Source organism: Cyprinus carpio, chromosome B18 (assembly GCF_018340385.1).
Source record: "Cyprinus carpio isolate SPL01 chromosome B18, ASM1834038v1, whole genome shotgun sequence".
NCBI lineage: Eukaryota > Metazoa > Chordata > Actinopteri > Cypriniformes > Cyprinidae > Cyprinus > Cyprinus carpio.
Window position 1 is genome coordinate 2,157,488 of NC_056614.1, and position 21,849 is coordinate 2,179,336.

Here is a 21,849-nt window from a genome sequence, read left to right on the forward strand (position 1 = left end):
ATTGTGCAGTTACTGGTCTTATTTAGCATTTTTACATCTTCAAACATTACTCATCAGAAATGTTTTTCAGGCTTATTGTACATAATGTGTTGAGTTTCATATCCCGAGGGAAATCCATATAACATCTAATGCACATCCCTTATTCTCATCAACAGCTGTAATTCATTTGTGACCCTGGACCACAAAACCGTCATAAGGGTCAATTTTTTTGAAACTGAGATTTATACATCATCTGAAACCTGAATAAATAATCTCTCCATTGATGTATGGTTTGTTAGGAGGACAATAATTGGTCGAGATACAACTATTTGAAAATCTGGAATCTGAGGGTGCAAAAAAAATCTAAATATTGAGAAAATTACCTTTAAAGTTGTTCAAATGAAGTTCTTAGCAATGCATATTACTAATCATGAATTACGTTTTGATATATTTACAGAAGGAAATTTACAAAATATCTTTGTGGAACATGATCTTTACTTAATATCCTAATGTTTTTTGGCATAAAAGAAAAATCTATAATTTTGACCCATACAATGTATTTTTGGCTTTTGCTACAAATATACCCCAGAGACTTAAGACTGCTTTTGCCCTTACCTCTGAGATCCGGAAATGTGGCAAAAAAATCCTGGAATCCTCCCCGGCGTCCGAGTCTGCTCAGCTGAGTTCGGGCTTCTTGAGGCTCAAAGGAAATTACAGTTTCAGAATAATATGTTTCCCATAAATAAATTACTCAGAAACTTTTTTTTTAATAAAATTTTAAAAATGTAATAAAAATGAAAGTAACGGCGAGTGAGTCTTCACAATCGGAGTGCGGCCTCGCACACAGCTGTCATATCTATAACACCTCTAAAGTTATAAGTATACATTGTCTCAAAAGTCACACTTGTATGCAGATATATTAAAATTAGTAAGGCTATATTGAGAAGTTTATTGTAAGATGCAGCCCCTTCCTTGCAACATTCTAAATAAACAAAGCATATAACAACTTAAGCCACAAAAACAAATATTTATAGTGATCTATAGATCACACATACATTATACATTAAACTTCTATAATTTCGGAGCTGGAGCTTTAAGTTACTCGTTAATACTTGCAATTCAAGATTAATCCTAATATATTCAGCCATTTTTTATATGTTTTGTTTTTTGGAGATTTTAGTTATTGATTAATTCTTGTAACAAATGCAAATGTTAGAAAACCCAGACATACGAAGCTGTACATGTGTTTCAAATGCCACAGCATGTTAAATTTGTTTTGAAAAGTCCCAACATAATATTGTGCAAGCAAATTTTGACGCCTTCTAAATCGAAACTCTGTCCCTGTAAATCATACTTTGTGTGAAAAGGAATAAAAGTTGTCAGTGTTGTACTGCCTCTAATGTTCATTGTAACTGGAAACTGCAGTGATTTTTACTGATAGGTATGTTTTATGAGATTTGCAAACATGCAGGTAAAGCACATATTGGTGAGCTGCGCAAATGTATCTGCTTTAAGTTTCAATGCGCTTCTGCAGTCCTCGGTTGTAATGAGTGGTTTTTTGAGTTACTGTTGCCTGTCTGTCAGCTCAAACCAGTCTTACCAATCTTCTCAGACCGCTGGCATCAATAAGGCAATTTTTGCCCACTTAACTGCCGTTCACGGGATGTTTTCTGTTTTTTTTTGACCATTTTCTGAGATGGTTGTGCATTAAAAATCCCTGCAGATCAGCAGTTTCTGTAAAACTCAGACCAGCCCGTCTGGCACCAACATCTATGTCACTGAAATCACCTTTCTTACCCATTCATATGATCTGTTTAACTTGAGCAGATTTTTTTTTGACCACGTCTGCATGTCAAAATGCATTGAGTGTCTTTCATGTGATTTCATGCATTGCACTTTCATTTGCTTTTCTTTCATTCCGAACTAAATTGACAACTTTCTTACGTAAATCAGATAAGAAAGGTCTAAATGTTTTTGAAATTATAAGCATGACGACTTGATTTATGCTGACATTATGCGGTGACATTGCATGACAGTAGTGCAAACAAACTCCAGTGCTAGTCATGTGGTGAACCCAATTTCATTTGTCATTTGCTGCTCTTATTTTTTATAGAACTGCTGCGTTTGATTGCACAATGCAAATATAAGATCAGGTTTCTATGATGTGGTTTGTTACGTGACACTTTATTGAGTTTTATTTATTGTGTAAGAGTTGACTTAGATGAGTGCTTTTCTGCTCTGCTAATGGAGTTGAAGACGGTGGTTGCTGCTGCACTCTTGTAAATAGTATTAGAATCATTTAATCAGAATTATAAAATGCTTGAGCTGCACAATCTTCAGGCCTGTGAAAAAGTTGTTGTCCATTCAATATATTGTTGTCCTGCATCACATGAGATAAACTTGAATTAAGGTAGCAGATGTGAATCAGAGAACACTGGCAAAAAACAATAAGTAACATTTACTTAATTTAATTTAATACTAAAAGTTTTAGCACACTGTAGGGGAATTTACAGTTAAAACCCAAGGACCAGATGTGTCGCAATGAAGACCAGGAGTCAGAGATGCGTTCAATTAAAGAAAAATTGACTGAAGAACATGGTTTGCAGTTTCATCAGCAGAAGTCAGCTTCAGTACTCTCGATGGAGTTCGTAGGCCGCTCTGTGTACAACTCAAAATCACCAACAATTATACTCTTGACAGAGAACTAATTGCGTCAATGCATAAGTCAACAAAGTTCTGATTGGTTCCAAAACCTAGATAAACTCTCTAAAGACGTATATATCTGATAAGCTGGACATTGGCAGTTGAACGTTTGTCCTGGGACTGTCTGAACTTTTCACTGTACAGACAGATACTAACACACATACGCAGAAAACATATCAGAACTTCAAGGCCGTCTAGCCCTAGCTAGAATTGTATCAGTATGGTTTGTTACACACACACTATGAAGTCATTATCTTAGAGAGTAGAAGTACAGCATAAAGCAGGATTCTTTAATATCTCATAAGCGCACGTAAGGTTACACATTTTACTCTTGCCATAACTTGATTAATAGTCAAACAAGAAATAATGTAATAATATAATTAATATCAATATGAAGGATATAGCAACTCGGCATCCACTTCTTCAATTTAATTTTTTAATGTAAGTTTTTGAGTATGGAATTTTGTAAGTTATATTTATCTAAGTTATGTAAAATTAGCAAAGGAAATAAGTAAATTTAACGTGGCCAGTTGAGTTTGATGAGTAATTTCTACTTCACTATTTTAAGATACCGGTTCTCTGCAATACTCAAGTACATTTCACCCAGTCACTTACACTTACTATATAGCATTTAAAAAACAAACAAACAAACATGATGTTATTGGGGTGATATTATGATGCTGATAAAGAGAATTTTTTTTTTTTGTTGGTTTGTTTAATTGTTTTTGTTTGTGTTTTTTGTTGTTAAAAACACATTATTTTCCACATACTGTATATTGTTGTTTCTCCTCTATGCCCCGCCTTCTGAAATGTGTCGATTTTTACAAAGCGCATTATTCTGAAAAGTGAGGTGTGCCCTGATTGGCCAGCTATCCAGTGCGTTGTGATTGGCCAAATACCTCAAGTGTGTGATGGAAATGTTATCCTCCTTACTATACTGTGATGCCGTCTCCCGGCACGACGAGACAAAACCAATAAAACCCATTACAAACAAGCCATTTGTTGCATCCAGTGGGGACATAATTACTGATTATAATGACTTATACTGTGTTTTTATGTGTTGCGTTGCGTATCGCCGCGTAAACATAAAACTATGTCTGCATTTCTGATCTGAGAAACAACAAACAACAAGCCTACTCTACACTGCTCAAAACTCGCGTTTGAATCATCAGTGGCAAATTCTTTAAATATGAAAACGTACTTACAGACTGTGAGTTGGAATCGTGTTTGTAGTTTGTGAGTTGGGATTGGAGTATTTTATTGAAGAGTTGGAATTGATTGTAGGCTACTCTACCAGGGAAACATTCCTCCATAAAATGTGCTGCACACATCTGAATATTTGGGTTGAACTGTTCTGCAACAGTGTTGTAAATACAACGTAACCACTGATTTCTAGTTCAAAATGGCAGCGACAGCAACAGCGAGAATAAAAGTTATGCCTTCTTTCTTTATGTGAACATTTGGTCGGTTTATGCAAATCTTCCCACATTGTGACGTAGACATGTGGGGGCGTTTAAACGAGGCATTTTAGGAGGGCGTGAACAAGTCTTAACTTATTTAAAAAATATCTCTTTGGGTTTGAGACTTCAGTCTTTGCAACTTTACAGATCTTATTTATGCACGAACAGCTTGTAACACTCCAAAGAGAAAGGGAAACTTGAAATCACATCATATGACCCTTTAAAGCATGTGGTTCACTTACAAACATGTATGTAAACAAGTAGACAGCTTGTTGTCCTTTTTAAGATAATATGTCTACTCAATATAGTTATAACCCAAATGAATAAAGCAAGCTGACCACTTGGTACACAATACACAATGGTGGTAACAATCAGTTGATAGTGTAAAAAATGAACTCCAGATGTCACAAAACAGCACTTTACTAAACCTGACAACAAAACCAGCCATAAAACAGTGTAAATACAACTCGAAAGCAGTGAGAAATTTTATTTTATTTATTATTCATGCCCCGGTGCATGATGGGAGGGGAACAACAGGATCATAACTTTGATATTTACTCAAACAATCAGTTCTAAGTAAAATATACTTATAAGTGCAAACTTTAATTTCTACAAGCTTAAATTGAGTACTAATATAGAATTGACCCTTTCTTTTAAATTCTTGCCTGAACTAAATTATTTAATGTAGAAATTACATTTGTTTTTCTGTAGTATTTACTTCACCACAAAATAATTTTTATCAGTGAATGTCATAACTATTTTTAAAGCATGTTTGATTGTTTAATGTAATGTAAGTATTTTACAAATACATTTAATTGTTCGGCATGAATTAGCCATAATATGTTAACATACAAGTGGTTTTATTGTAATTTCCCTCCTTAAAAAGTGTATAAAAATTGAGTGTATTGCTGTTCCTGTTCATTTCGCAGGGAACCACATACAGGTAAAAAACTGAATGCACTCTAAGTCGCTTTGGATAAAAGCATCTGCTAAATGCATAAATGTAAATGTAATAAATGAGTCATTATGCATTTAACCTTAACCCTGACACACAAACACACTCTTCAGGGTGGAAGTATAATATAGAAAATGAAGAAGTGAAACATGCACAACTGAAAGGAGAAACGCTTGCGGGGACTGTTTTCATTTTACCTTCCTGTGTGTCTTACATATTGTCTTGTACAAATATGGGGCGGGAGGAGAGAGATGGTGAACATGATGTGATGTTGTGTTTTCTCAGGAGAGCAGTATGGACAGTTCAGAAATCAAAGGGCAAAGGCATGAGTGAAGATGACCTTAAAAGCAGCTAAAAGTGAGTATGCAAGCACACACATAAATAGTACAGTGGTATTTGTGCAGGGCCGTTAAGATGCTTCACTTCATCTAGAACACTTTAAATAGCACTTTTTATTTTTGTGTAATCGCATGTTAATTTATAGACTATGCAGAAAATATGTGATATGTTTAAATCGTTTTGTCAAAAAAAGATATAGACAAATGAATACAAATTGTACTACAGTAAAACAGCATTTAGGAGCACAGTTGAAGTACAGTCTGAAGTCCAGTACGTGCCACAACATTATGTGTAAAAGTATACATAAGAAAACCAGTGATCAATTATGACAAAATTTAGGAACATAGTGCAAGTCATGTCTGTTGTTATTTTTATGGAACTTATTGTATATGACTATACACTAATACTTCTTATAATAATCATACTTCGTCTTCTTATTATTATTAACAAAATTCATCCAATAAAGAAATGTACTAGTTTTGTACTAATACCTTTATACTGTAAAATAAAAATACAAAATTACAATATTATTATTTAATAATACGTATATAACACTGAATCATGAACTGCACACTGCCACACTCAACTCTGTAACACACATACTTATTATTAATACATTAATGGTTTAATTATATCATGTAATATTGTTATATTACTTTATAAAAATGATATCGATGAAGAAATGTACTACTTCAGTACATTTACCTGCAGATAAATAAATAAAAGCATAATAGTCAAAAATTTTGAAGCACAGTTGAAGTGCAGTTTTAGAGACTTTAACATTAATGTGATGCAATATAATATGTATGCGAAAACTGCTTAAAAACTACATTTACGAACATAGCATAAGTCATGCCTGTTGTTTTTATGGAACTTATTCCACATGACTATACAACAGCAATATTTTTTTTTTACAATAGTAAAATTAGTACTGCTATTTATGACTGTCTTAATGTCTTTGCTATACAAATAAGAATAATAACAAATGTTTTTTTTTTTTTTTTTTTTTTTTTTTTTTTTGTGGCTTTAATAAAAAATATATTATATTTAGTAATATTTATGTTTATTTTTTTATTTATTTTTGCTTTCTTTTTGGCGGGAACAGTGCAGGGAGACCTTAAGCTCCACATTTGATGACAACAAATTTATGCACTATTTTCATTACTAGATGGCCAGCACATCATGCTGCATTTTCAAATATATGAATTTATAAAAGGCCCAAACTCACTGCAGGAGATGGAGTGATTGTGGAACAGCATTTACTGTGAATTAATATGAGTTTTATTATTACACAATAACAACAAAAGTTTAATGCAGCTTCAAATTATGTTTTCTTCCTGTAAATTAGAATGTGTCCTGTTTTGATTATTATTACTATTATTATTATTTTTGGATAAAAAAAGTGCCTATCATATATTTTTACCCTGAATTACAGGAGACATGCACTCACTAAAATGTCATTCAGTGTAACAATAGTTCATACACCAAAAAATCTTGTCATGCATATTTAGAACAAAAACATTTTATGACATTGATAGACTCTATTTAAAGGGTTAGTTCAGCCAGAAATGAAAATTATGTCATTAATGACTCACCCTCATGTCGTTCCAAACCCGTAAGACCTCAGCAAAGATGTCAGCAAAACATCTAATAATTTTAAATATAATGCAATTTATTATGTATGTAAAATGTATTATATTATTACATTTTTTCCTTTAGATATTTTAATAAGTGGAGGCCAGAATAAGAATGTTGTTTAATTTTTGCATAAATATATCTGTTACAGTGAATGAATATGAAACATTATTAAACCCATATTTTGACAATTTATTTTCACAAAGGTTATTGAAATATTGAAGTACATTTACTTGCATTTTATATACTTTCTATGTATGTGTGTATTATGTATATTAAGTTGTAAAATATATATACAGGAAATATGTGATATGTTTAAATCGTTTTGTCAAAAGAGATATAGACAAATGAATACAAATTATACTACAGTAAAACAGCATTTAGGAGCACAGTTGAAGTACAGTCTGAAGTCCAGTATGTGCCACAACATTATGTGTAAAAGTAGGCACGTTGTAAAATATATACAGTGCATTTTGCTGACAAATGTAGTGTTTATTTTTTTTTCTCTCTCTCTCAGTTTAGAGTGTTAAAGATATCTGTCACAATTAACACAACGCGGAACATCTTTACAAGCGCATCGAATGGGAGACTTTTCAGATGCCCACTCTGACTTCACCTCAGCACCAGACACTAGAAAACAAATGCAGAAAAGGTACAGGTGATGAGGGAGTGTCAGTAGAACATCACTAAACTGTGGTCAGATGAGATGTTGTCAGGCCATATGTCAGTAAAAACTAATTTTCCCGTCCTGACAGCTGTTATACTGTGCTCGTAGCACATGCCCTTCAATTGAGCGCACAATATTAAAAACAAATTAAGCTACAAGCATGCAATGTCTTAGTTATGTCATCTGTTAAGTCATGAAGTTACCCAAAAGGTGAGTAAAGCTGCCTTAAAACTGTGCATGCATTGTTATAAACAAGTCACATTTAAAAACATGGAGGGATTTTCAAAACTGTCTTCCTCATCTAACACACCCGATTCAACTCATCAGCTCCTTAGTAGAGAGTAAAGTAAAGGTAAAGAGTTGATACATGTCAGATCCATGTCACGTTCAGCAGCGGCAGCTCTTAAAGTAATAGCAGCCAAATAACCTAATAACCAGCTGCTGTGACGTCTGTTAATCAAAGAACAGAATTTCTGTATATTTCCAACTTGCTGAAGGGTGCGGGTAAAATGTGACATTTATTAAAAATGGGTTTATGTTGAGATTGATTTAAGTTCATTTGAATTAAAAGTTGTAATTTTTAAAGTCTAATAAATGTTAAAATTGATAGCTCGGAATTATACTGTAATGTCGAATGGCTATAGTCAACGGTTAAATATTAGGAAAAAGAAAACAATTTCATAGAAACATCATATATTGGCCTTCAGTCATAAAAAAATATTTAAAATGTACTGTATGTTGTTTCTATTTTATTTGAAGATTGAATGTGAATTTAATTCAGTATAAAAGTATATATATATAAAACTTTAATGTTAGGTGAGATTAATCTTGATTATTATTATTATTTTTTTTTAATGTGGGATTTATATATGCAGTATAAATAAATAAAATGAATGCGACAGCATCATGTCAGAACTGCAAACTATCACACATTCGAGACTCACACTCTTATATCGTGTCCATTTTCTCATGCAATGCAATGCAAAAAAACACACACAAAAAAAACACCCTCAAATGACAGCAAGGACAGCTTCAGATGAAACTTTTGATAATAGGATATTTGTGATATAGAGTCAGTGCTCTTTGGAGAACCTCAGAAGTTTATTTTCAGAATTGTGTTTTCGGGGGAATTGAGCTCTGTAGCCAATCACAGACACACACAGCTGCTGATTTCTTGAACTTTCAAGTCAAATTCATTCGCTGTTCAAAAATCCAGATTTCTTTCTTGACTCATGATTCATGAATCGTCTCAACAACAAACAGTGTGTAGACACGATGTCGAGCGCTTTATTGATTATATCATAACAGAACATGTAATCGAGAGCGAGAGGGAGAAATGAGTTCATTTTCACAATCGCAGTGATTGATACAGGGACAACCAAAGCAATGGACGGGAGAAACTGGTAGAATTTCTGAATGTATGTAAATGGTAAAAATGAGGAAGAATCAAATTATAATCATTTATTGCTATTGTGTTAATATGGAATCATGTGAGCAATAGAAAATAACTAATCTGATTAGGAGTATTTTAAAATGTAATATAATCTAATTACAAGTACTTAATTTTTGGAATCTGATACCATAATTAGGATTACATGTAATTAGTTATAAAACAGCACTGCTCACGTATTACATTTGCATTTTACTAGAGCATCCTCGCTCATTTCAGAAGCACCTTTGGTTAGGACAGGGTTAACACTGCTTCTGTTAACCCCCGCATTGCAGAACCAAACTTCTACAGTGTGGAACGATGTGATGTTAGAGCATAACATCTAGATGCTAGGCAACAGTCACCCAATCAACTGCATCATTTACGTGCAGTTACGGAAACATAGAGCACTGTATAAACAGTTGTTTCATCGTTTGAGTGGAAGAAATGTCAAATGGTGACAGATTCATCCTTACCCTGCAGAAGTCCATTCTAGAAAACTTGATAGTGCAGTCGGAAATATGTAACATCAGGATGCACAACTCTAGAGCTCTTATGTATGCACAGCATATAATCCGATCAATGACACTGCAAATATGCAAATAAGAACCTTCACCTAAAATGAGTGTAAAACATCAGATTACGAATACCCAGGATTAATTGTTAACCCCGGGTAAATTATGAGCAGTGTGAAACATGAAGATAACCCAGGATTCCCTTTACCTGGTTGGCAGCCCAGTGCCGGTTTTAATAAAAACATAATAAAAGCTGTCTCTCTCTCTCTCTCTATTTCTTGTTCTCTTTCAGCATGGTTTTTAAGACTCCTCCCGGTTGTGTTCTTCTTCATCTGTTACTATTGCTCCCAGTTCTACTTTGAGAGGTTAGTGCCGTCACCTGCAGTGTATCAAATACATTATGCTTTCATTGGTTTTTATTGCTTGTGTTCTTCTCAGGCTGAGACATGCAAAAGCTTTCAAGGTGTTTTTATGCTAACTACTGATTTGCTCTTTTCTTTAAGCTATGGAGGCAGTGGAAAGTCCCCTCAGCCCACTGTTTCTCTCTGTCACAACTTTCACTTGCAGAGGAAATGGGAGAGTCTCAAATTAAAGTATGTGACATCATATTCACATGTATAACCTGTTTTGGGGAAACTGTAGCTTACCTAGCTTGAAAATTGGAAATTAAGATTCTGTCATCATTTAATCATTCTCATTCATGTTATTCAAAACCTGTATGACTTTATTTTTATTTTTTGTTTCTGTGGGACATAGATTAAGATGAAATACATTTTAATAGCATTAACATGTGTAAGTCTGTTTTTTTATATTTTTTATTATATATATATATATATATATATATATATATATATATATATATATATATATATATATAATTTCTCTGAGTGGTTCAAAACTTGATGACTTAGAAATGCAATCTGAACAAACAAAAAAACAAAAAGATTGACTCCATTCAGTAAGGCTAAATGGTTATAAAAAATGAACTGAAGTCAATGAATTGGAAAGTGCATTTATTTAAAATATGTTTTTGAATAAAATCTGTATACCAGATGCAAAGTTGAACGAACAAACACAACAATGAAGTTAGAGAGGTAGACAGTAGAGAGGTTTGCGTATTTGCTTGTAAATGATGGTGAAATAGAAGAATTTACACACAAATAAGAGCTGCATAATATCTATATTAGTGCTATCAAATGATTACTCATTATAAATTGCATTTAAAATAAATGTTCTTGTTTACACAATATGTGACCCTGGATCACAAGACCAGTCTTAAATTTTATTTATATCTGTATTATTAAAGTTATACTATTTATGACTCACCCTCATGTCGTTCCAAACCCGTGAGACCTCCGTTCATCTTCGGAACACAGTATAAGATATTTTAGATTTAGTCCGAGAGCTTTCTGTCCCTCCATTGAGAATGTATGTACGGTATACTGTCCACGTCCAGAAAGGTAATAAAAACATCTTCAAAGTAGTCCATGTGACATCAGAGGGTCCGTTAGAATTTTTTGAAGCATCGAAAATACATTTTGGTCCAAAAAATATCAAAAACTACGACTTTATTCAGCATTGACTTCTCTCCCGGGTCTGTTATGAGCGCGTTCACAGCACTAGTTTAGTGATATCACAGTTCGCGAACGAATCAGTGATAACCGGTTCTTCTTGAACGACGAATCACTCGATGTAACCGGATCTTCTTGAACCAGTTCACCAAATTGAAAGAACTGAATCGTTTGAAACGGTTCGCGTCAACAATAAGCATTAATCCACAAATGACTTAAGCTGTTAACTTTTTTAACATGGCTGACACTCCCTCTGAGTTCAAATAAACCAATATCCCGGAGTAATTCATTTACTCAAACAGTACACTGACTGAACTGTACATGAACACAGAGCCGAGCCAGATAACGAACGAAACATTGACTCGTTCCCGAGTCAAGAACCGTTTCTGTCGGACGCGTCCGGTTCGAGAACCGAGGAGCTGATGATACTGCGCATGCGTGATTCAGACTGACACATAGCGCGTCTGAACCGAACTGGTTCTTTTGGTGATTGATTCTGAACTGATTCTGTGCTAATGTTATGAGCGCGGGTAAACCGAAGGCTTGAATCAAGGGCAATCATCGCCAATGAAGTCATTACGTCGAGCGCGAAAGAACCTGGTGAACCGTTTTCGGCAACCGGGTTATTGAATCAAACTGTCCGAAAGAACCGGTTGGCGGAAAAGAACAGAACTTCCCATCACTACCGGTGATCCAAAAAACCGATGCAACCGGTTCTTGACTCAAGAACGAGTCAATGTTTCGTTCGTTATTTGGCTCGGCTCGTGTTCATCTTCAGTTCTCTCTTCACAGCAGTTCAGTCCGTGTACTGTTTGAGTAAATGAATTACTCCGGGATATTGGTTTATTTGAACTCAGAAGGGAGTGTCACCCATGTTAAAAAAGTTAACAGCTTAAGTCATTTGTGGATTAATGCTTATTGTTGACGCGAACCGTTTCAAACGATTCAGTTCGATTTGGTGAACTGGTTCAAGAAGATCCGGTTACATCGAGTGATTCGTTCGCGAACCGGATATCACTAAACTAGTGTTGTGAACGCGCTCATAACAGACCCGGGAGAGAAGTCAATGCTGCTGAATAAAGTCGTAGTTTTTGATATTTTTGGACCAAAATGTATTTTCGATGCTTCAAAAAATTCTAACGGACCCTCTGATGTCACATGGACTACTTCAAAGATGTTTTTTATTACCTTTCTGGACGTGGACAGTATACCGTACATACATTCTCAATGGAGGGACAGAAAGCTCTCGGACTAAATCTAAAATATCTTAAACTGTGTTCTGAAGATGAATGGAGGTCTCACGGGTTTGGAACGACTTGAGGGTGAGTCATTAATGACATAATTTTCATTTTTGGGTGAACTATCCCTTGCAGCACAAGACCAATCTTTGTAGCAATAGCCAAAAATACATTGTATGGGTTAAAATTATAGATCTTTCTTTCATGCCAAAAATCATTAGGATATTAAGTAAAGATCATGTTCCATGAAGATATTTTGTAAATTTCCTACCTTAAATATATCAAAACTTAATTTCTGATTAGTAATATGCATGGCTAAGAATTCATTTGGACAACTTTAAAGGCAATTTTCTCAGTATTTAGATTTTTTTGCACCCTCAGATTCCAGATTTTCAAAAAATTGTATCTCGGCCAAATATTGTTGATGTATAAATAATGATGTACACTTAAGACTGGTTTTGTGGTCCAGGGTCACATATATGTGTGTGTACTGTGTATATTTATTATGTTTCTATAAACACACACACATACAGTATATATTTAGAAAATATTTACATATATATTTTCATATTCATATCATTTATATTGTATACAAATATATTTCATATATAAACCTAAAATATTTTTCTGAAATATATACATATGTGTGTGTGTGTGTGTGTGTGTGTAGTTATATATATATATATACAGTACACACGCATATATTATATAAACAACTTTTATTTGGGATGTGATTAATTGCGATTAATCGTTTGAGAGCACTAATCTAAATGACCTAAACAAACAAACAAACAAAAGAAGTACATCATTTTATTGTTCTGTACTGTTAGTTACATTCTAACTGTTACGTTACGGTAAGTTACATTCCTTTCGTTCTGTCCCTGGTCAAAGTGATACGAATGGCCAAAGTGTGAGCTTTTTAAAAACTTTGGAGGGTTAAATAACATTTTAATAGAATTATTATAAATTGACATGCCACCTCTTACGGATTGGCACCTGTGTTTTCTGTATTGTAGTGTTCTGTGTGTTATTGGTTTACACAGCTGGCCGCTCCCCATCGGTGCATGTAGAGTCTCACCTTTCTCCATCTGCAGTTTCACCTTCTGCATGTATTTGTTTATAGATTTGCCTGCTATCGGATTTGGCTGCTAATGCTGTAAATTACTGGAGCAGTGTGCTGAATATTATCAATGTCTTTGATATTTAATGATTTTCTGATCGTCCCTGATTCACGTTGCTATCAGATCTAGGAAGACCAACCTTTTAGTATCATAGCAAAAATCCTAGTGTTTCAGTTTCAGTGTTTACACCAAGCAACATTCAATGGCAAAACTTAAGCTGCTCAAAAGACAGATCTGTCCACATTAATGCAGCACAACGAACTTGGGACCCACTTTACATTAAAGGAATCTTTCACCCAATAACATCTTTTGATTTAAAAAGCTGTGCATCTGTCAAAAAAAAAACCCGCCTACAAAAACTTACTTGTACATTTCTTGTTATGCTATTTGATTACCAAAAATTTGATTAGATTTTTTTATCAACTCGTTTTATTTCAAACAGCAAATAATCTGAGGCTTCATTAATCTGAGTGTATGCACCTCAGTTTTTGAGTCAACACTGACAAAATAATCCACAAATAATGTTTTTTTTTTTTTTTTTTATTCAAAAACTGAGGTGCATGAGCTCAGATCAACTTAAAAGGTTTCAGCTGTTAACAGTTGGCCAGTGTATCTGGAGGAAATGTATTCAGTGTGGAAATGTATAGTCTGGGGCAATGTATTCAAAATGGTTTACTCTGTCACAGAATACAGGCACAGAAATGGATGAAAATGGACAGCTTTTTTCCTAACAGCAGCTCTTAAAAGCCATCAGGATTTCTCCTGCAGCTGGTGTAGCCAGAGAATAACAGGGCACTTAATGAAAAAGGACACTCCCCTCACTCTCGGGCGGTGAGAGCGATTTAAAGCCTGGCAGCACTGTAAAACCAACACATCCACGTGTGATGATTCTGACTGTGCTGTTATGACAGACTAGCTTGGTTAACCCTAACTACAGTACACAAAGACAACACAGCCAAACTAGTGCCCTGTGTAATATGTATCCGTGTTGATTGTAAGTGGATATACAGTTGTCACAGGACAATTCTGTCATTGTTTTAGCATTGTTTTCATTTATTTTTGTGTGTGTGTGTGTGTGTGTGTGTGTGTGTGTGTGTGTGTGTGTGTGTGTCTTAAGCTCATCAAGGCTGCTGCATTTATTTGATCAAAAAATACAGAAAAAAATAGAATATTGCAAAATATTATTGCAATTTAAAATAATGCTTTTCTATTTTAATATGCTTTAAAATATATTTTATTTCTGTGCATCATTACGCCATTCTTCGGTGTTACATGATTCTTTAGAAATTATTCTAATGTGCTAATATAATATCTACAGGAACCTGTGATACCTTTTTTTTCAGAATTTTTGGATGGATAAAAGAACAGCACTTATTTAAAATATAAATATTTTCTAACAATACAAGTCTTTAGTATCACTTTTTATTAACTTAACACATCCTTGCTGAATACAAGTATTCATTTCTTTCAAAGAAAGAAAGAAAGAAAGAACAAATGTTAATTCTGTTATTAAAATAAAATAAATAAAATACTGCAGAGTTTTGAACAATAGTGTATATTATGTTTACATTTCATAATTTAAAAATAATGACTTTTTTACATTTATAAAACATACATATATAAATTTGTATTATCATTAATATAATATAATTATATTAATATAAAATGTTAACTGCTGACACACAAAAGACAATTTCCATGAATACATACAAAAATAGGGCAAGTTTTTTTTCATCTATGTTTGAAATAAATGGTCAGTAATATATGTATATAATGTGTATCATGAATTATTATCATATTATTATATGATGATAATATTAAGAACAAAGTTAATACACACGCGCACGCACACACACATATACAGTGTATTAAATATTTAATATATGTTTGGATGCTGTAGTAATTATTAAGACAGTGCTGCACATAATAATATTTTCCAAAATGTATCAGAAAATAAATGCAATTTTCACACAATTAATATTTTCTGTTTTTATTTTGTTTTACTGACACAGCATGAGCCGAAAGACCGAGCTCTTTCTAAAGCTGAAGGATTTCTTCTGGCTGGAACATCTCTCAGCTGAAGCTCTGCCCTACGGTATTAAAGGCAGCGGTATGTACAGCTTCTGTTGCTCTGCTCTCTTATAATCTTTCCTTTAATACAATAGTTAAATCTACTGCAAAGTCATTGAGCTAATGCTTATGTTAAACCTGACTTGCATAAATCTTGTTGCTGAAACCTCACATGCCCCCGAAACCATTCAGTCAACATATATAAAGAAGTTAGTCTGTTCTAACGATGCTCATCGTTCTGCGTGCAATCCGTTCATGTTGATACGTTCATAATGGTGCACTTTGTTCAGATACTTTCTTCTTTGTCTCTGCAGAGCTCCTGCTTCTGAAGGTCTTGGCAGTGACTTACAGCTACACAATGCCAGCAAACATAGAGAGGTGAAGTAGGGCCGAGCTGCTTTCACAAGTATCTTAACTCTGAACTCAAGCTCCCATAAACTTGTAGAAATCATTCCTAAGATATGGTCTTTTGCTTCAGTTGCTTATGACTTGTTGCGGTGTGGAGTGAATTACTGCACACATTAAAAATGAATTACAGTAATGCTCTTGCTCATGTTCAAAACTATCGTGCTTGATATAATAACCACTGAAAAGACAGAATGAAAGGAGAACGGGTAATAGTGACTAAATAACTAAAAATTATGATGTTTGTTTAATGTCTATTACTAAAGAAATAAAAACTTGCTAAAAATTCACTCGCCGTCAGGTCATCCAAGGTGTAGATGAGTTTGTTTCTTCATCAGATTTGGGGAAATTTAGCATCCCATCACTTGCTCACCAATGGATGCTCTGCAGTGAATGGGTGCCGTCAGAATGAGAGTCTGAACAGCTGATAAAAACATCACAATAATCCACACCACTCCAGTCCAACAGTTAACATCATGTGTAGAGAATACCTGTGTGTTTGTAAGAAATGAATCCATCAAGACATTTTAATTTTAATCAATTGCTTCCAGCCAAAATACAAGTCCATAATCCCTAATAACATCTCCTGTTGTCTCTCATGTCAAAGTCCAGTCACATATTTGTTTAGAGCTGTTTTAGCTTGTAAACAGAGCTTGATCGGTGCAGAATTCTCTCCTGATTCAGACAAGACAACGTTTTCACTGGAGGAAACATTATTAAGGATTATGGACTCATATTTTAGCAGAAAGTAATGTTTTGAAGTTAAAACCATCTTAACAATGGATTAGTTTCTTACAAATTAGCAGTTTTTGTCTTCTCCAGATGTTAACTGATGGACTGGAGTGCTGTGGATTACTTGTGGATTATTGTGATGTTTTTATCAGCTGTTTGGACTCTCATTCTGACGGCACCCATTCACTGCAGAGCATCCATTGCTGAGACACTGATGCAATGCTACATTTCTCCAAACCTGATGAAGAAACAAACTCATCTACATGTTGGATGGCCTGAGGCAAATTATCTTTGGGTGAATTATTCCTTTAAGTTGTGTTTAGACATAGTAAAAATGTGTAATTTAATAGAAATTGCAAAGAAAATAAAATCGCTTCAATAATATTTAGGTTGACACGCAACATTTTCTGAACTAAAGCACCTCATTTCACTACAAAACCAACTTTTTTGTGGCCTTTGTTGTGTACCGCACTCATGGAAAGTGCTCTGTGTGTCAGCAGCTTAGATTGCAGGACGTGTGCAGTCATTGGAAACGGCTTTTCCATAAAAAACAGTTCTCTGGGGGAGATCATTAACAAATACGACGTGGTGATCAGGTAAATAAAACCTTCACCTCTGTTTGACCTTTCAGTGTTTCTGTTACACTGTCTTTAATTAGCATTTAAGAAAAAAAGACTCTTTTCTGATGTAGGTCCTCAGAAAGTTTTAGTTACAGCTTTTTTTAGTTAATTTCTCCTCTCCATCTCTTGTTGTCCAATGAATATTTTTTTTTGTTTGTATGTACAGCGTGAAAGCCTTTCCATTAGACTGGCTTGCATTTTGCATTCTTGTTTTATTGCAAGTCTGTTGAGTGGCATATAACAGCCTCGCTTAACAATACCTCCTGAAATTAAAGCTCTGCTTGGCTACTGTTTCTCAAGCTGCTTTATAGCCTTGTAATGAACAAATGGCATTTTATTTTTTCTAAGCCTCTAACAAATGGCAGAATTTGGCTGGGTGTGTTTTTTCAAGGTCTCTCGTCCTCGCTGTGTTCTCAGAAGATAATCGCAGCGGGGGAGGAGAGCCGAGCCGCTTGACATTTGGTGTTGAGTTACAAATCCTGATGCTTCGAAGTTGCCATTATGTAGAGATTTGAGCAGAACACCAGCTCCTCTCAAATCTCATTTGTGAGAAAAAGGGAGGTTTTTCCTGCACAGATTCACTCCCATGAAAAATAAGTTGTAATGTGGGAGTTAGTTGATAAGGATGTGCTTTTAGTCTCTCACGCCAAGTCCATGACGTCAATAAAACTGTGGGAGCAGGGATAATTAAAACACTTTTGGTCATCTGATGTTTAATGTTTAACAGTTTGCAAAAGACTCATAATTGTATCCTAATTAGTGACTTGGTGTTTGGAAACAAAGGGCCTACTTTGCATCAGCAACACTCAATGACAAACAAGTCATTCATAAGAAGACAGCTGATGGCACCTGTAGTCATAGCAACTAGTTTCTAACTAATTAATCATTTGTTTGTTAATCATAAATATAATAACATCTTGTGTGTCAGGCAGTCGTTCATGCAATGGTATGCAAACTCATGATACTACTAAACAGCTAATTTAATAATTCAGCAATCAGATATTTATTTATCAATCATTGGACATCTATTTGGAAGTTGAAAAAGAAACATTTTAGCATTTCAACAATTATTAAATGATCAATATGTTTTGAACTACTATGTTTTTTTTTTAACTACAAAAATACAAAACACTAAAGTGTTTTGATACAAAATATGAGCCCATTTTTATCAACCCTATCAAATACAAATTACAAAATCCTATTTTATATTTGCAATACATGTATCATAAATACTGCCCTTTCCCGCTTGTCGGTACATTCAGCAGTAACTTGAACCATATTTCAAAGACAATACAAGTAATTATGAAATTACATATAAAGACATACTGAAGCCCTACTTAAGTGGGTCATAAAATGCACATAAGTTCCACTAAATACATTAAATTTAAACTCTAATACATTTTCATTTAATTTTAAATAACATGCTGGTAAAGTGACTTTAAACATTACAGTCAGTGCACACTTCAGTATATTCTTTTTAAGTATAATATTTCCATAACAGTAACTCATTAAAAGTAGGCTTAAAGGGTGGCTTTTCACAGTTTTGAACATCCTTGATCTTTCTGATTCTGATGAAAATGCAAATTCAATCTCTGACAGCAGGTGGCGCTTATAGAACACTAGCAGTGTTTCCTGAGTTATTGCTGCACGCAGCGCTGCGCTAATTAACACTCCTTTAATGGGTATTTAACAACGGTAAGAGGAAAAAGAAAATGCCATCTAAACTTTTCGGAAGACTGTCAGTTCTCCTCAGAAATACATCCATATTCACCCCACCCTAATTCCATAATTATGGTTTTATTTCAGTATTTCAGTGAATTTGTTCTGTCTGGTGCAGTATCTTCTCTTCTTGCGCGACTATTCTCTCCTCTTTGTGTCCGTCTTCAGTGCATCTGTCTTAAAGATAATATATCATGATGATCACGACGTTTGTGTTACCAAATTGCATTCTGTCAGGAATAACCTGCCCGCTGGTCATTTCTGATTACTGTCAGTTATGCTGGCGTTGCCAGATATTGAAAAAAACAAAAGAATCTAAAAATAAATGAACCGCAATGAGTCCAATTCTTGAGATTTGGAAATAATATAAAGATATCGCTGTCCCTAACTTGCAACCTCCCACTTTATTCACTTCCCAAATTAAGTGGAAAACAAACAAACAAACAAACAAACAAAAAAACCTTAGCTTATAATGCGTGCTTATAATACGTATATCTGGCAACACGACTGAGTCTGAGTCCGCATCCTCAATCACAACTCGTTCAAGGGACGAGGCCATGTAACCTTTTCACGATGATAATATTTATTTATTTATTTTTTTAAAACCCAGATAGCTTGCTGAAATACTTCTGCGGCCGCCTCATCTACCTGATCAAGACCTGTCCCGGTGACCCTGATCGCGCCTAATCTGCCTTCCTTTTCCACTATATGCCTTCCGTCTCCACTATACTCTCTCTCACACATACATACATTCTTCTCTTAGATACACATATTCTCTTCAGACATACATACATTCTATATATATATATGTATGTGAAAGGAGAATGTATGTGTGTGAGAGTAGAAATGTATGTGAATGGAGAATGTATGTGTGAAAGCAAAAATATATGTATGTGAAAGGAGAATGTATTTGTGTGTGAGAGTAGAACTGTATGTATGTGTTAGGAGAATGTATGTGTGTGAAAGCAAGAATATATGTATGTGAAAGGAGAATGTAAGTGTGTGAGAGTGCCAGAATGAATTATGGCTTGTACGGCCCCTCATATAAAACCATCTCTGATCTTTCTACCACAACTGTTCTTCGGCTGGTTCTTCATGTATACCTTGATTGACAGATGTCTTGTCCAGTCAGCTGTGAGTAATCGCGCGCAGTCTCAAACTATACCTACCTCTTCCGGTTTGTCTAATTTGTCGTTGTATTTTCTGACTTGCTTTTTTGTTTTCGAATTTGTCATTGAGTTTTCTGACTTGTTATAATGTTTTCTGAATTGTTGTTGTGTTTTCTGAATTGTTATTCTGTTTATTAGATTTTCATTTGCGTTTGTAACTTGTCATTTTGTTTTCAGAATTGTGATTTGTTTTGCACTTCCTCGGCCACCGTATAAAAAAACTGTATCTGTATAATCTGTACAAGAGAGGAACAATATGTTTAAATACGTCATTTAATGACAAAGAACTTTAAGCATACGTTTATAAATAAGCTTTTGTTAATTTTTTTGGATGTAGTAAAACACATACAGATGTAGCACAAAACAAACATTTCTTCTGTCGCTGACCATAATTCTGGCTAGGATTGGACATGAAATACTGTGATGCATGTGAAAATGGGCTGAGAATTGAACAAATAGTTGTAATGTGGCTCAGAGGAAGAGAGCAATCATGTCTTTGTGGTGTTTTTCTGCTGATTAAAACTTCTTCACCTTACAAGTTGTTGCCAATCACAAAAAAATGCTATGAAATGCACATCATGTTTTATGAGAAAGCATGAAATAGGCACAAGTTTTGGAATCGGCACCAAAAATAAGTAAGATACAAGGACTGGATTTCATTCAAAAAATACGATGCAGGAAGGAAGCAATGCTGATTCCAAATCTCCAAATCGGATTTGACCTTTGACCTTATTATGCACTGTTCAATTCAAGTTTATTGGTATAGCGCTTTTCACAATACAAATCGTTGCAAAGCAACTTTACAGAAAATGAAGTTTCTACAATATTTAGTAGTAGCTTATCAGCTTATCATGCACTGCTCCCATATCTTTCTGTGTCAGGCTGAATGATGCGCCGGTTAGAGGCTATGAGGAGGACGTGGGTAACAAGACCACGTTACGACTGTTTTATCCTGAATCTGCCTCCTATAATCCTGGTACCCACAATGACCCAGACACCTTGCTGGTCCTGGTTCCTTTCAAGCAGCAGGACCTCCGCTGGCTCAAAGAGATCCTGTATGATGAGAAGAGGGTCAGTCTGTCTCACTTCTTTTCCTCATGTGCCAGCATGCACCTGGTTTCCCAGTAGTCATGAGGCGCTGTACTCAATTTAGGTCCGAAAGGGTTTCTGGAAGCTTCCGCCCCAGATCTGGCTCGGCCGGGCCAGTCAGATCCGTGTCCTGGACCCATATTACCTTCGACTGACAGCCAGCAAGCTGCTTCAAATTCCCCTGCAACCGCGCAAACAACAGGTGAGATCTGCACACACGGCCAGGATTCAGAGAAGGATAAACACTCTTATTGCCATGGAGACACTCTTACTTTGGCAGAACAGATGTTCCAAATAATAGGATTGCTTTTGCTGTCATTTCAGACATGCATATGTAGTCCCATTTATGTATTTGATAGTAATGGAATGTTTATATATATATATATATATATATATATATATATATATATATATATATATATATATAGTGGGA

General features: G+C 34.7%; 1 protein-coding gene across 4 annotated transcripts in view; it reads left to right on the forward strand.

Annotated features, from left to right (window-relative positions):
- LOC109105646 (CMP-N-acetylneuraminate-beta-galactosamide-alpha-2,3-sialyltransferase 4-like) overlaps positions 1-21,849 on the forward strand; it is a 42,379-nt gene that overhangs the window by 13,889 nt on the left and 6,641 nt on the right. For 2 of the 4 annotated variants that reach the window (XM_042743424.1, XM_042743425.1), the window contains exons 2-9: positions 5,383-5,454; positions 9,975-10,047; positions 10,186-10,275; positions 15,625-15,722; positions 15,997-16,060; positions 17,317-17,415; positions 21,209-21,398; positions 21,481-21,618. In XM_042743424.1, coding sequence (XP_042599358.1) covers positions 5,433-5,454; positions 9,975-10,047; positions 10,186-10,275; positions 15,625-15,722; positions 15,997-16,060; positions 17,317-17,415; positions 21,209-21,398; positions 21,481-21,618 — 774 coding nt within the window. In that variant the 5' untranslated portion in view covers positions 5,383-5,432. The remainder of the gene's footprint in view (positions 1-5,382; positions 5,455-9,974; positions 10,048-10,185; positions 10,276-15,624; positions 15,723-15,996; positions 16,061-17,316; positions 17,416-21,208; positions 21,399-21,480; positions 21,619-21,849) is intronic. The other 2 variants (XM_042743426.1, XM_042743427.1) reach the window with 2 other exon arrangements.